The sequence below is a fragment of the Hyla sarda genome, chromosome 5 (genome assembly GCF_029499605.1).
Source record: "Hyla sarda isolate aHylSar1 chromosome 5, aHylSar1.hap1, whole genome shotgun sequence".
Taxonomy (NCBI): Eukaryota; Metazoa; Chordata; class Amphibia; order Anura; family Hylidae; genus Hyla; species Hyla sarda.
In genome coordinates this window covers 258,466,366-258,481,380 of record NC_079193.1, presented here as the reverse complement: position 1 = coordinate 258,481,380, position 15,015 = coordinate 258,466,366, and the positions used below count along the sequence as shown (strand labels likewise).

The following is a 15,015-nucleotide window of genomic DNA, read 5'->3' as shown; positions in this document are numbered from 1 at the left end:
TTGTGCTGTTACCAGGTAGATTCTTCCTTTTCTCTCTCTCTTGACGCAATCTCGTCAGGTATCGTGAGACTTCCTCCGGTAGTGCTCCGATATACTCTCCGCTCGCGCGTCTTCTCCTCACAGATGCCGGAGACTCTACTATGCTGCACATTCCTGCTAGTACTGGTGTTTTACTATTGTATTCAACTCTCATATTCAGAATATTTCTATTTAGCCATATTTCCTTCCCCTGCCAGACTCTGAATATAACTAATTGGTGCTAATATTACCCTACATATAAATATATATATATATATATATATATATATTCTATAGGGGCATTTATTTCACCTTTTACAATGGCTAATGAGAATAATTCTGGGAAAGCTCCTTTAGCTGAATTTCCCTCAAGGTAAAAAGATTTTGCATATGCTCTTGAAGACCATATTTAGACTCTTGTAGACGAATCTGTGGCAAGCTCTGTTAGAACAGCCGCTCATTCGGTTATGGGCTCTATCCATGAGTCTATTACAAGATCTGTAGTCATGGCAGTCTCTCAGATATCCTCTACTGGCACTCAGATACCACACCCTTCTACCCCGTCCGATATCTTTTGGTCGGCGGAGGACTCAACATCTGGCATGGCCAAGGGCCTCAAGAAGTTTGGTAAGTGTCCAAAAAAAGACACGTTTGTTCAACCGATCCCCCAGCCTTCAAAAAATCGTCTCCTAAAGGGGATCTGCCCATTTTATTGGATGCTCCTACTAAAGGTAGTGCGTCAAAAGGTGTTCGGCAATTGCACCCCAAACCCTCGGCCCGCGATGAAGTACATACAAAGCGGGTTAAGAGAGCCTCTGATAGGCTTAAACCAGACTCATACGATACTGCCTCCTCCTCTTCCAATGATTCCTCAGAGGAGTCTAATGGCCATGGTTCCTCAGATTCGGAGTACAAAGATATCTGTGATTATTATGAGGATGCTCATTTGGCAACTGAAAATTCAGATACAGTCATCTTGGACAGTAAGGGTGAACCATTTTTCAACCCTGAGCAGATAAAGCATCCTCGCTCAGGGGAATGGGTACCTTACCCACAAATATCTAAATTCCTATGAGCTTGACTTAGAAAGCCTATTGACAAAGCGGCTAGGAGTAAGCTAAAGGCGGAGTGTCCTAGGCTGACTCTCCCTAACAAGGCTTTCCAAACCCCAGAACTAGATCCGATCCTGAATAAATATCTGCAGAAGTCAGGCAAGAATCCCACTAAAGGTGTGGACAGATCATTTAAATATTGCCAGAACCATTTTCTGGATCTTATGGGGCCCCTGACCAAGATCCTTGATCTGTCGGAAGTAGCATCTTCCGGTCACCCTGTTAATGCAGAAATCCTATGGGGTTGGGCCCGACGGCAGTATGCCTGTTTGGAAATGTAAATTCCGCTTTTTGCAGTGAGCATCGCAGGGCTATCCTTCTCAAATTAGATCCTCAGCTCATGCATCTATCGTACTCTGAACCAGAGGCAAATACTGATGCCCTTCACTTTGGTGAATCTTTCATCAAAGAGATTAGTAAGTACGTGGGGCTCTTCTCTTCTTTAAATAAGGCCCAATCTTCCTTGAAAAAAGTTTTTCAGGGAAAGGTTTTTGGAAAGGCCGGGAAGGGCAGGGGCCAATTTCAGGACAGACATCCTACCTCATACCAGAATACTCCTTTCTTCCCCTCAAGGGGTAGATCCTGGAAGGTTTGAGGTCCTCGAGGATTCCCCAGATCACATGCTTCCACAGGTAAGTGTCTTAACTCCATTTTCTTCCCACATTCCATTAGGGGGAAGACTCAGGTATTTTTTCCAAGCTTGGGTTACAATTACATCAGATGCTTGGATTCTGAACACCATCTCAGGCTATCAGATAGACTTCCTACATCTTCAAATTCAATTTCACCCCCTCATCCAATAATCATTTCAGAATCGGATCACTCTCTAGTAACTTCGGAGATAAAGGATCTTCATGCCAAGGGAGCTATCACTCCGGTCCCTTACCACTCTCCAGGCTTTCTAAGCAACCTCTTTCTAGTGAAAAAGAACGTTGGCAACAACAAACCACAGTAATAAATTTGAAGTTTCTAAACTCATATGTCAAATACCAACACTTCAGATCTCTTGATCACAGAGGAGAGGCAGTGATTGCCTCTCTAAGGAGCAGAGGAGTTCGTCTCATAATCTACTTGGACGACATCCTCATTATGGCCCAATCTTATTCCCTAATTCAAATTCACATTCATTAGACTCTGTCTCTACTGTTAAATTTGGGATTTCTGATCAATCTCAAGAAATCTATATTAACCCCTTCAAAGGAGGTAGAATTTCTGGGTTTTACCATCAACACCTATTCGGCTCTTCTGAGCTTGCCTGCCAAGAAATTGAGCTTGATTTGGAAAGAGATCTGACCAGTGCTAAACAAGGACTTGATATCTCTGAGGAGCATTGCTCGGATAGTGGGCCTCCTGTCCGCCTCAGTTCAAGTGATTTTTCCTGCTCCTCTGCATTACAGGGCCTTTCAATGTCTCAAAGCCCACCATCTAAGAGAGGGCCTGTCTTATTCAGATGAGATATCGCTAACCCCAGAAACCAAGGATGAACTCTTATGGTGGCTCGTCCACATTCAAGAGTGAAAGGGCAAAGCTATATTCAATCCTGTTCCAGACCTTATAATAGAGTCAGATACGAGTCGCCTTGATTGGGGCGCTCGCTGTGGACCTTCTTCCACCGCAAAAGCAAATGGTCAGTAAAAGAATCCTCTCTTCACATCAACTGTTTGGAGCTCTTGGCTGGGTCATTCACCCTCAAGAGCTTCTTGAGTGCAGAATGTCAATAGTCTTGGAGGAACAAAATCAAAACTCCGACAACAGCGATTGGAAACCTGATCTACAGATCTTCCATCAGATCAACTCCCTATGGGGTCCTCTCAACAAAGATCTCTTCGCATCCCGCCTAAATAGTCAGATTACCAATTTCTTCAGTTGGCGTCCCAATCCCGAAGCCTTAGGGATGGACGCTCTTTCCCAGTTCTGGCCTAAAACAAGGTTGTATATGTTTCCTCCGTTTGCTCTCATTCCAAGAGTCTTACTTCAAACACTCCATCAGAAATCGACTTTAGTTATCATAACTCATCAAATTCTGGGAATGGCCATAGACTTTCCGTGTCCTCCCCTCTTTTCCGAACATCCTTCTGGATCCAGCAAGGAATCCACATCCTTTGGTTTTGTCGAATCTTTTATCTCTAGTTGTTTGGTTGATATCAGGACAACAGGATCTGATTCTGGACTTTCAAAGACAGCTAGACACATTCTTACAGAGGCCTGGGCTACAGGTACCAGATCTGCTTACAGATGAGCCTGGAAGCTTTGGGTTCATTGGTGCATGCAACAGGATCTGGATCCCGTACATGCATCAATCATCCACATATTACATTTGTTTTCTTCTTCTTTCGATCAAGGAAAAGCATATTGAACTATTAACGTCTATCGTTCAGCTATTTCTTTCTATCATTCTCCTATCGATTCTATTCCTATTCGAAAACACCCCTTGGTGTGTAAATTGCTCAAGGGCATCAAGTTTAAGAGACCACCTGGCCCAAAACACCATTCTACTTGGGATGTTACTCTTGTATTTAACCTTTTTGTCTCTTGGGAGAATAATGATCACCTCCCTTTAAAACAGTTTTCTTTCAAACTCACTGTCCTTCTCTGTCTTATTTCTCTTAAACGAGTTTCCGATGTTCAAGCCCTAGATATTTCTCATAGACATTTTTCTCCACAAGATGTTCATTTCACTATAGGTAGATGTCCAAAAACTAACCTTCACTTCGTTTTCTATGTATGCTTGGTCTGCTTATGAATTAAATTATGCGTGGTAAGGCTTATGAATTAAAGACTGCTAATCTTAGACCTCAAAAATCTTCTCAACTCTTGATCTCATACTATAAACCTCATCTTCCTGTTTCTTCTCCTACCCTGGCTAGATGGGTTAAAAATACAATGCAACTTGCAGGGATTGACATTTCTCAATGTGGTGCCCATTCTACTCGTGGGGCTATGTCCACCAAATTTTCCAGGAGGGTGTGTCCTTATCTGACATCCTCAAAGCAGCAGATTGGTCTTCAGAATCCACCTTTAAGACCTTCTATTTTAGACCTGATAGTCATGTCTCTAGAGTTGTTATATGACTGTTTATTGTCATAATCTTATTCTGCATATTATATCATTTTTTTGTATTAGCTTTAAACTTGCACTATAATAGGAGCCTCTTGTCTGCAATAACATATGAGCTTTTCCTAGTTTCAATGACAGAAAATATGGATTTTATTAAAGACAAGAAGCGAGTATTATCCCTACCTATATGCCCTCCCTATGCTTACATATACTTACTCTCTAAATTAGTTTGAGTCTTCTTCTTCGAGGGATCCTTTTCTTCAGATTATCCTGATTCTTCACTCCTTTCAAGTATTCAAGTTGATGGTTTACCTGTGAGACGAAGTTCCTGTTTCATCTAGTCAAGTTTCTTCAATGTTCAGTTTTTTCTCTATTTGGTCTTCGTGCATCAAAGAAAAAGGACTATGTGGGGACATCCACTCCTTATATTACCTGGGCTGCATGCTGATTGGTGGATACAGTGACTAATGATGTACCTGTTGCTACCTGAAATTTTTTTATGCTGATTTATGTTAACTCTTTGCTGATAGTTTGAGCCAGTAAAGAAAGATTTGCACTATAATAGGAGTCTCTTGTCTTTAATAAAATCCATTTTTCCATCACTGAAACTAGGAAAATCTCAAATTGTTATATATTTTTCAGCCCTTACTGGTGTGTGCTTTTTTTGGTGTATTTATCTTTTCTTGTTGTTACCTGTGTATTAGAATACACTTGGCAGCACCCTGATGTTTGCTATTGGGCTGAGCCTGCTTATTGCTTTGTGGCTTCTTGCAGATTGGACTGCAATATCAGTGTGACAGGTTCCCTAAATTAAGTGTTTTAAAAGTATTAGAGGGGTTTTCCTGAGATTAAAAGTTCCCTTCTATCAACACTATAGGGTATACCTAGCTGATTTGTAAGGGCCTGACCACTGGGACCTCCACCAATCACAAGAACAAAGGTTCCTTGTCCTCTGGGTGAATAGAACATTTCCAGACAAGCTTAGCCACAGGGCCATTCACTCTCTATGGGACTTTTAAATTTTACAGCGCTAGGCTATTTGGGCATCACAAGAAGTCACAGAGAGAGCTAATGGATGGAAGCTGAGCACGCATGCTGGTGCTCTCTTCACTTAGTGGACAAGGGACCGCCGTCCTTATGATTGGTGGGTTCCCAAGAGTTGGACCTTCACGAATCAGCTAGTTATCCACAATCCTGAGGACAGGGGATAACCTTTTTATCTTGGTAAAACCCTGTGTGATCTATACCATAACGCAAAAGCCATGGCATACATCTTCAAATGATAATGCAAATTACATGCATAGGAGGAAGATCTATGAGCACATAGTCAAGGCCGGAAGTATTTAGAAGGATGGGCTTTACAAAGTCTAGTGCTTTGTTATTTAAGCCTCAGCTATGACAAGTATATTCTTACTGCAAAAAAATAAACATATAATTCTTAGGGAACGTTCACATGTGTCAGATGCAACCTGATACATATTTGCATAAGTATCTGCCAGGAGAAATCTAAAGCTAGCAGTGCCACATAATTAGCCCTCGTGTCACTGAATTGGCTTATCCTCTTTAGCCTTTTCGATGCATTATCCGTGCGATACCCCAGGTGGATTTTTATCTAAGGTTCTGCTAAGATTTTGTAATATAGGATTGGTGGGTCGGCACTACTAGTCCCAGCACACCCCGGCAAAGTTAAAGGATCACGTTCTCACAACTTTCAGCTCAAGAGCCAATTGTGGTGCTCAGTGCAGAACAAAGCCTTTCCATAAACAATGTCACTCACATATCTCTTCCAAAGCATGCTGGTCTATTTTTGCTCGGCTCCTACACTGTGATCGGCCGCAGGCTTCTGCATATGGCATAAAAACAGCACGCTTTGGAAGAGATACATGAATGACGTGTTTTCTTACTACCTGCAATTTTTTCTGCCAAGATTTTTTGTTGTATGTAAACAGGGTGTCAGAAAACAGACTCACATGCAGGGGATATGGATTATCATCAGATATAACTCATCAATACCCACAATGTCCGCCATAATATTAATGGCACTGCCAGATGAGTCACATGATGGACACGAATAGTAACTGATGGACCCTACGTTACAGATCAAATTACCACAGAATGCTTCACAGAATCTGTGACAGTGGATCCTAATAGAGACTCTTCTGAAGATGTCAACACAGCCTAACATGTGATCCTGAAATAAAATGATAAAGGCATTCAAAGAGTTAACAGGTAATAATTGCTACTACCTTCATTGCTTTATATTTTGAACAGAAGCAAATGATGGTGGGTGATTCTATGTTCATCAGGTTAAATAGCTAAATCTCCCCTGTGGATCAGCTGTTTGGAGAGACCATGTGAAGGTTCTGCACACGCCGCCTATTAGTATGATAGATAGACCATCAATTTTGGAAGGCTGGATAACTTCTGTAAAGCGTGTTTATACAGAAAAATCAGTACAGTTATCATTATGATCATTCAAGTAGATCATTGCTCTTATTGGCCAGGTTAAAGGGGTACTCCCGTGGGAAACTTTTTTTTTTTTAAATCAGCTGGTGCCATGAAGTTAAACAGATTTGTAAATTACTTCTATTAAAAAATCTTAATCTTTCCAGTACTTTTTAGGGTCTGTATACTACAGAGGAAATGGTTTTCTATTTGGAACACAGAGCTCTCCGCTGACATCTTGACCACAGTGCTCTCTGCTGACATCTCTGTCCATTTTAGGAACTGTCCAGAGCAGCATATGTTTGCTATGGGGATTTTCTCCTACTCTGGACAGTTCTTAAAATGGACAGAGATGTCAGCAGAGAGCACTGTGCTTGTGATGTCAGCAGAGAGCTCTGTGTTCCAACAAGTAAACCATTTCCTCTGTAGTATTCAGCAGCTAATAAGTACTGGAAGGATTAAGATTTTTTTTAATAGAAGTAATTTACAAATCTGTTTAACTTTCTGGCACCAGTTGATTTAAAATAAAAATAAAAAGTTTTCCACGGGAGTACCTCTTTAAATGCTACTTTGGGATTGTTTGGTGAAAGACAAGTTGTTAGTAATATTGATACTGATACTGTTATTGTATCATTGGATTAGTCATGATATACTAAATATTTTTTTTCTGAATGGAGATTTTCTATTCATGGTAAATTTTTGGTAAGTGTAAATTTTTGGCTAAGTAAGTGGTCAATATAGATTAAAGGAAAACTGTCAGATATTTTCTCCCGCACTATCCACAGTACTGGTGGATAGTGCGGGAGACACTGATTAAAACGAGCCCTACCTTGGTCTGATCCGCGCCGCCGTTCGTCCGCAATTGTAGTTTTAATCTCTGTGTATATCCTGCTGTAACTGGCACGGGCAGGGCTTCTGCAGGCTAACTTGCACTGATGTCAGCGACGCTCATGAATATTCATCTCCCTAGGGGTGTGAATCGCCAAGAATTTGGCGATTCGATTCGAATCGCGATACCAGTGTGGCGATTCGATATATCGCGATATATCGCGATACCGTCTAGGTGACGATACATCGCGATATATCGCCCACCTGGGAGCATTCATAGATCCCAATAGACGCCGCTGTCAGCTTTGACAGCGGCGATCTAGTACTCCGGTGCTCACTTTTCTCATGTTATCCCGTGCGGGCTGCAAAATAAAATAAAACGCACTTTATCTTACCTGCCAACGAGCCCGCGGAGCTCCGGTACAGTCCGGTACAGGTGTTCGGTCCCCGGGCTGTATTCTTCTTACTTCCTGTTAGTCCGGCACGTCACATGGAGCTTCAGCCTATCACCAGCGGAGGCGGGACATCGCTGCGGCTGGTGATAGGCTGAAGCTCCATGTGACGTGCCGGACTAACAGGAAGTAAGAAGAATACAGCCCGGGGACCGAACACCTGTACCGGAGCTCCGCGGGCTCGTTGGCAGGTAAGAAAAGTGCGTTTTATTAAAAATTCCACATCCCTAAAAGAATCGATTCAAAAATATTTTGAATCGATTCTGTATCGGCAAATGAAAAATCGCGATTATCGCGAGAATCGATTTTTTCTTACATCCCTACATCTCCCCTCCCTCCTGTTCTCCCTCTCTTCGCCGCTCCTAACCAGAGCGGCGCTGATGTCAGTGCCAGTTAGCCCGCAAAAGCCCCGCCCGTGCCAGTTACAGCAGGATATACACAGATATTAAAACTACAATTGCGGGCGAACGGCACCGCGGATCAGACCAAATTAGGGCTCGTTTTAAACAGCGTCTCCCGCACTATCCACCAGTACTGTGGATAGTGCGGGAGAAAATATGTGACAGTTTTCCTTTAAGGACATTTGGTTTAGGATGTGCCCTAACCTATTTATCGTGACTTTTTCAATCACAGTGGTAGTTGTCAAAACAAATTAATAAGGATACCTAACAAACAACAAAGTCTTAAAATGCCCAAGCGAAAGCTAAAAACTAGGTACAAGTATGTTCTAACAATGTAGGCTTTTAGCTTCGTACCCTCAGCTGACAATGCCTGGAACAGTAAAGTGGTTACACTTGAACAGCCAGTTACCCTGTTTACCTGCCAGCGTTTCTGGTTATCATCTGCTACACATAGTGTAAAGATTATACTGGGTTATTCAGGTAGGAAAGATCACAGGAACCTGGGTTTGAGATAGGGATCTATCAAAAAGACCCCTAATGATATCAGAAAGGATTAAGTCCTGCAGAAAAATTTGAAGTATCTACATCTGAACCTAACTAGCTAACCTGAGTGTCGAGGGGCCACCATACTGGTTTAGTACTGTGACTAGAGATGAGTGAACTTACAGTAAATTCGATTCGTCACAAACTTCTCGGCTCGGCAGTTGATGACTTATCCTGCATAAATTGATTCAGCTTTTAGGTGCTCCCGTGGGCTGGAAAAGGTGGATACAGTACTAGGAGACTCTTTCCTAGGACTGTATCCACCTTTTCCAGCCCACCGGAGCACCTGAAAGCTGAATCAATTTATGCAGGATAAGTCATCAACTGCCGAGCCGAGAAGTTCGTGACGAATCGAATTTACTGTAAGTTCGCTCATCTCTAACTGTGACCTTTACATGTTTCCATACATAATGGGTCCCCTATTAAGTATCTACATATGAACCGAACTGGCCAAACCTGAGTGTCGAGGGGCCACCGTACTGGTTTAGCGGAAATACCTTTGAAGGAGCTGTAGCACTGTATAATATCACTTTTAAGACAGGTGAATGGTTGACCCTGTCCACTAACTAAAGAGGCTGCTGGCCACAGTATATAGGCTGAGACTGAATGTATACAATTGTGCAGCTCCCTCTATTCCATTCTATGAGAGTTATGGAAAGGTCATCTTAGGGATATGGGAAGAACCCTGCAATTCTGCAGCAGAGGATATGAGTGTACGCTTACTATGGAAACATCGGCGCTGGGCGATGTTCAGTCACTCTGTGTACCCAACCTAAACCAGCCACCACATCCATTGTAGGGCTGGGCGGTATACCGGTTCATACCGAATACCGAAATTTTTGTGCTGCACGATATGAATTTTAACCCATACCGCAATACCGGTTTGGCCCCTCCCCCTCGGGAATGAATGAATTATCAGCCCAGCTCTGCGCTGTCCCCATCGGGGAACTAATCATATGTGACCCGCGAGCGCTGTTCTGCCCCCCCCAATTAATTATCAGCCCAGCGCTACTACTCACATATGTCACCTGCAAGGGCTGCCCTCCTGGTCCTACTGTTTGTTGCGGCCGCCAGCGCTGACACTCTATACCAGTGGTCTTCAACCTCCAGATGTTGCAAAACTACAACTCCCAGCATGCCCGGACAGCCGTTGGCTGTCCGGGCATGCTGGGAGTTGTAGTTTTGCGACATCTGGAGGTCCGCAGATTGACAACCACTGCTCTATACTGTATCCCTATGCCCGGGCTGCAAAAGGTAAACAAAATAAACTTAAACTCACCTTCCCCGTCGGTCCGGACTTGCTTCCCAGGGAATGGAACGTCGGAAAGCCGTCAGCCTATCACCGGCCGCAGCGATGTTCCGCCTCGGCCGGTGATAGGTTGAGCCCACTGTCATGTAAGAAGCCGGCTGACGACATTCACGTCCCCAGCGTAAGGCCGACATCGGAACATGCGTTAGTTTATTTTGTTTACGCTTTGCAGCCCGGACATAGGGATACAGCGTAGGAATACCGCACAGTATAGAGAGTGTCAGCGCCGGCGGCCGCAACAAACAGGAGGACCAGGAGAGCAGCGCTTGCGGGTAACGTGAGTAGTACCCCGATGGGGACAGTGCAGCGCTGGGCTAATAATTAATTGGGGGGGGAATACTGTTATATACAGTGGAACCGCCATAAATTACAAAAATACCGCAATACACATATTTGGCCATACCGCCCAGCCCTAATCCATTGTTATTTGTAGTGAACTCCATGTTTTAACAGTATGTACTATCTATATTACCAGAAATATGCGATCTTATCCCCAAGGTTCTTCTCCAAGACGTTTCTGTCCACGACATTGTAGCAGACGTTGGTCTTGGCCCCTTTCATGAACTCCACAAATATTTTGCCTTTGGTGAGATCAAAGTTATAATCCAGCACCTTCCCGGTGGGGGGCGACTTCCAATAAAACTCTGAGGCGACCTCCATCCAGAACTCTGAGAAGAAGGAAGACACATGAGGACACATTCTGATCTCAGTATTATACAGCGTGGTCTCAGCTCATGCTCTGGGCATTTTATTGCAGTCCTATGTAAAACTACAGACAATGTACCCTGATATCCCAATGAGTGGTGCAAATGAAAATCCAGGTTTCTTTCTGTTTTTGAATCTGCACTGGGCTCACAATCTCGGCTCTGCTATACCTGTAACTATATGTACTGTATGCAGGAATACCTTGTGGACTGTGGATGGACTTCTCATACAGATCTTTGTATGTTCTTAGGTCTGGCACATGTGCCTGGTCTTGCAGGGGTTCTGCAGGTTGGTAGATCATGTCTTCCAGGTCTTCTGCACCTCCTTGCCCCGCTGCCTTCACCTGGCTTGGCATGGCTGCTGCTTAAACCGCAAGCACCTAGTCCCGAGCTTTAGGACTGACTGATGTGGTTGCCGAGTGAGTGGACGCGCCCCCTGGATGTAGAGAGAGGTGACAGCGGGTACAAGGGACTCAGCGGGTCCTCCTCTCCCGGAGATCTCTCTATCCTGCTGAAGGACCCGATTTGCGAATCTCGCCCGGGCCTGTATTCTCATATGTCGCCAGCCAATCAGTGCACGCCCTACTCTCACACCCTCCTCCTGATTGGCTGCGACGCGCTCGGCTCATCTCTTCCCATTGGACTCTGAGGAGATGGTGCGCGCACAAAGACGGTGGAGTCAGCGGGCGGAGGATGAGGGCGCTATAAGGGAGGAGGGGGGCGCTATAAGGAAGGAGGGGGCGCTATAAGGAAGGAGGGGGGCGCTATAAGGAGGGAGGGGGGCGCTATAAGGAAGGAGGGGGGCGCTATAAGGAAGGAGGGGGCGCTATAAGGAAGGAGGGGGGCGCTATAAGGAGGGAGGGGGGCGCTATAAGGAAGGAGGGGGGCGCTATAAGGGAGGAGGGGGCGCTATAAGGAAGGAGGGGGGCGCTATAAGGGAGGAGGGGGGCGCTATAAGGGAGGAGGGGGGCGCTATAAGGAGGGAGGGGGGCGCTATAAGGGAGGAGGGGGGCACTATAAGGAGGGAAGGGGCGCTATAAGGGAGGAGGGGGGCGCTATAAGGAAGGAGGGGGGCGCTATAAGGAAGGAGGGGGGCGCTATAAGGGAGGAGGGGGGCGCTATAAGGAAGGAGGGGGCGCTATAAGGAAGGAGGGGGCGCTATAAGGAAGGAAGGGGGCGCTATAAGGAAGGAAGGGGGCGCTATAAGGAAGGAGGGGGCGCTATAAGGAAGGAGGGGGCGCTATAAGGAAGGGAGGGGGCGCTATAAGGAAGGAAGGGGGCGCTATAAGGAAGGAAGGGGGCGCTATAAGGAAGGAGGGGGCGCTATAAGGAAGGAGGGGGCGCTATAAGGAAGGAAGGGGGCGCTATAAGGAAGGAGGGGGCGCTATAAGGAAGGAAGGGGGCGCTATAAGGAAGGAAGGGGGCGCTATAGGGAAGGAGGGGGCGCTATAAGGAAGGAGGGGGGCGCTATAAGGGAGGAGGGGGCGCTATAAGGGAGGAGGGGGGCGCTATAAGGAAGGAGGGGGCGCTATAAGGGAGGAGGGGGGCGCTATAAGGAAGGAGGGGGGCGCTATAAGGAAGGAGGGGGCGCTATAAGGAAGGAGGGGGGCGCTATAAGGAAGGAGGGGGGCGCTATAAGGGAGGAGGGGGCACTATAAGGAAGGAAGGGGGCGCTATAAGGAAGGAAGGGGGCGCTATAAGGAAGGAGAGCACGCTATAAGGAAGGAAGGGGGCGCTATAAGGAAGGAGGGGGCGCTATAAGGAAGGAAGGGGGCGCTATAAGGAAGGAAGGGGGCGCTATAAGGAAGGAGAGGGCGCTATAAGGAAGGAAGGGGGCGCTATAAGGAAGGAGGGGGCGCTATAAGGAAGGAAGGGGGCGCTATAAGGAAGGAGGGGGCGCTATAAGGAAGGAGGGGGCGCTATAAGGAAGGAGGGGGGCGCTATAAGGAGGGAGGGGGCGCTATAAGGAAGGAGGGGGGCGCTATAAGGAGGGAGGGGGCGCTATAAGGAAGGAGGGGGGCGCTATAGGGAAGGAGGGGGCGCTATAAGGAAGGAGGGGGGCGCTATAAGGGAGGAGGGGGCGCTATAAGGGAGGAGGGGGGCGCTATAAGGAAGGAGGGGGCGCTATAAGGGAGGAGGGGGGCGCTATAAGGAAGGAGGGGGGCGCTATAAGGAAGGAGGGGGGCACTATAAGGAAGGAGGGGGCGCTATAAGGAAGGAGGGGGGCGCTATAAGGAAGGAGGGGGGCGCTATAAGGGAGGAGGGGGCACTATAAGGAAGGAAGGGGGCGCTATAAGGGAGGAGGGGGGCGCTATAAGGGAGGAGGGGGGCGCTATAAGGAAGGAGGGGGGCGCTATAAGGAAGGAGGGGGGCGCTATAAGGAAGGAGGGGGGCGCTATAAGGGAGGAGGGGGCGCTATAAGGAAGGAGGGGGGCGCTATAAGGGAGGAGGGGGGCGCTATAAGGGAGGAGGGGGGCGCTATAAGGAGGGAGGGGGGCGCTATAAGGGAGGAGGGGGGCACTATAAGGAGGGAAGGGGCGCTATAAGGGAGGAGGGGGGCGCTATAAGGAAGGAGGGGGGCGCTATAAGGAAGGAGGGGGGCGCTATAAGGGAGGAGGGGGGCGCTATAAGGAAGGAGGGGGCGCTATAAGGAAGGAGGGGGCGCTATAAGGAAGGAAGGGGGCGCTATAAGGAAGGAAGGGGGCGCTATAAGGAAGGAGGGGGCGCTATAAGGAAGGAGGGGGCGCTATAAGGAAGGGAGGGGGCGCTATAAGGAAGGAAGGGGGCGCTATAAGGAAGGAAGGGGGCGCTATAAGGAAGGAGGGGGCGCTATAAGGAAGGAGGGGGCGCTATAAGGAAGGAAGGGGGCGCTATAAGGAAGGAGGGGGCGCTATAAGGAAGGAAGGGGGCGCTATAAGGAAGGAAGGGGGCGCTATAGGGAAGGAGGGGGCGCTATAAGGGAGGAGGGGGCACTATAAGGAAGGAAGGGGGCGCTATAAGGGAGGAGGGGGGCGCTATAAGGGAGGAGGGGGGCGCTATAAGGAAGGAGGGGGGCGCTATAAGGAAGGAGGGGGGCGCTATAAGGAAGGAGGGGGGCGCTATAAGGGAGGAGGGGGCGCTATAAGGGAGGAGGGGGCGCTATAAGGAAGGAGGGGGGCGCTATAAGGGAGGAGGGGGCACTATAAGGAAGGAAGGGGGCGCTATAAGGGAGGAGGGGGGCGCTATAAGGGAGGAGGGGGGCGCTATAAGGAAGGAGGGGGGCGCTATAAGGAAGGAGGGGGGCGCTATAAGGAAGGAGGGGGGCGCTATAAGGGAGGAGGGGGCGCTATAAGGAAGGAGGGGGGCGCTATAAGGGAGGAGGGGGGCGCTATAAGGGAGGAGGGGGGCGCTATAAGGAGGGAGGGGGGCGCTATAAGGGAGGAGGGGGGCACTATAAGGAGGGAAGGGGCGCTATAAGGGAGGAGGGGGGCGCTATAAGGAAGGAGGGGGGCGCTATAAGGAAGGAGGGGGGCGCTATAAGGGAGGAGGGGGGCGCTATAAGGAAGGAGGGGGCGCTATAAGGAAGGAGGGGGCGCTATAAGGAAGGAAGGGGGCGCTATAAGGAAGGAAGGGGGCGCTATAAGGAAGGAGGGGGCGCTATAAGGAAGGAGGGGGCGCTATAAGGAAGGGAGGGGGCGCTATAAGGAAGGAAGGGGGCGCTATAAGGAAGGAAGGGGGCGCTATAAGGAAGGAGGGGGCGCTATAAGGAAGGAGGGGGCGCTATAAGGAAGGAAGGGGGCGCTATAAGGAAGGAGGGGGCGCTATAAGGAAGGAAGGGGGCGCTATAAGGAAGGAAGGGGGCGCTATAGGGAAGGAGGGGGCGCTATAAGGAAGGAGGGGGGCGCTATAAGGGAGGAGGGGGCGCTATAAGGGAGGAGGGGGGCGCTATAAGGAAGGAGGGGGCGCTATAAGGGAGGAGGGGGGCGCTATAAGGAAGGAGGGGGGCGCTATAAGGAAGGAGGGGGCGCTATAAGGAAGGAGGGGGGCGCTATAAGGAAGGAGGGGGGCGCTATAAGGGAGGAGGGGGCACTATAAGGAAGGAAGGGGGCGCTATAAGGAAGGAAGGGGGCGCTATAAGGAAGGAGAGCACGCTATAAGGAAGGAAGG

General features: G+C 47.9%; 1 protein-coding gene across 2 annotated transcripts in view; it reads right to left on the bottom strand.

The window, feature by feature from the left end:
• LOC130273971 (acetyl-coenzyme A synthetase, cytoplasmic-like) overlaps positions 1 to 11,428 on the bottom strand; it is a 77,602-nt gene extending 66,174 nt beyond the window's left edge. For both annotated transcript variants that reach the window (XR_008844187.1, XM_056521584.1), the window contains exons 1-2: positions 11,072 to 11,428; positions 10,638 to 10,833 (exon numbers count right to left, since the gene is read on the bottom strand). Coding sequence is in view for 1 of the 2 variants with exons in the window: in XM_056521584.1 (XP_056377559.1) it covers positions 10,638 to 10,833; positions 11,072 to 11,225 (350 nt within the window). In the remaining variant the exon portion in view is untranslated. The remainder of the gene's footprint in view (positions 1 to 10,637; positions 10,834 to 11,071) is intronic.
• Positions 11,429 to 15,015: the final 3,587 nt, after the last annotated feature.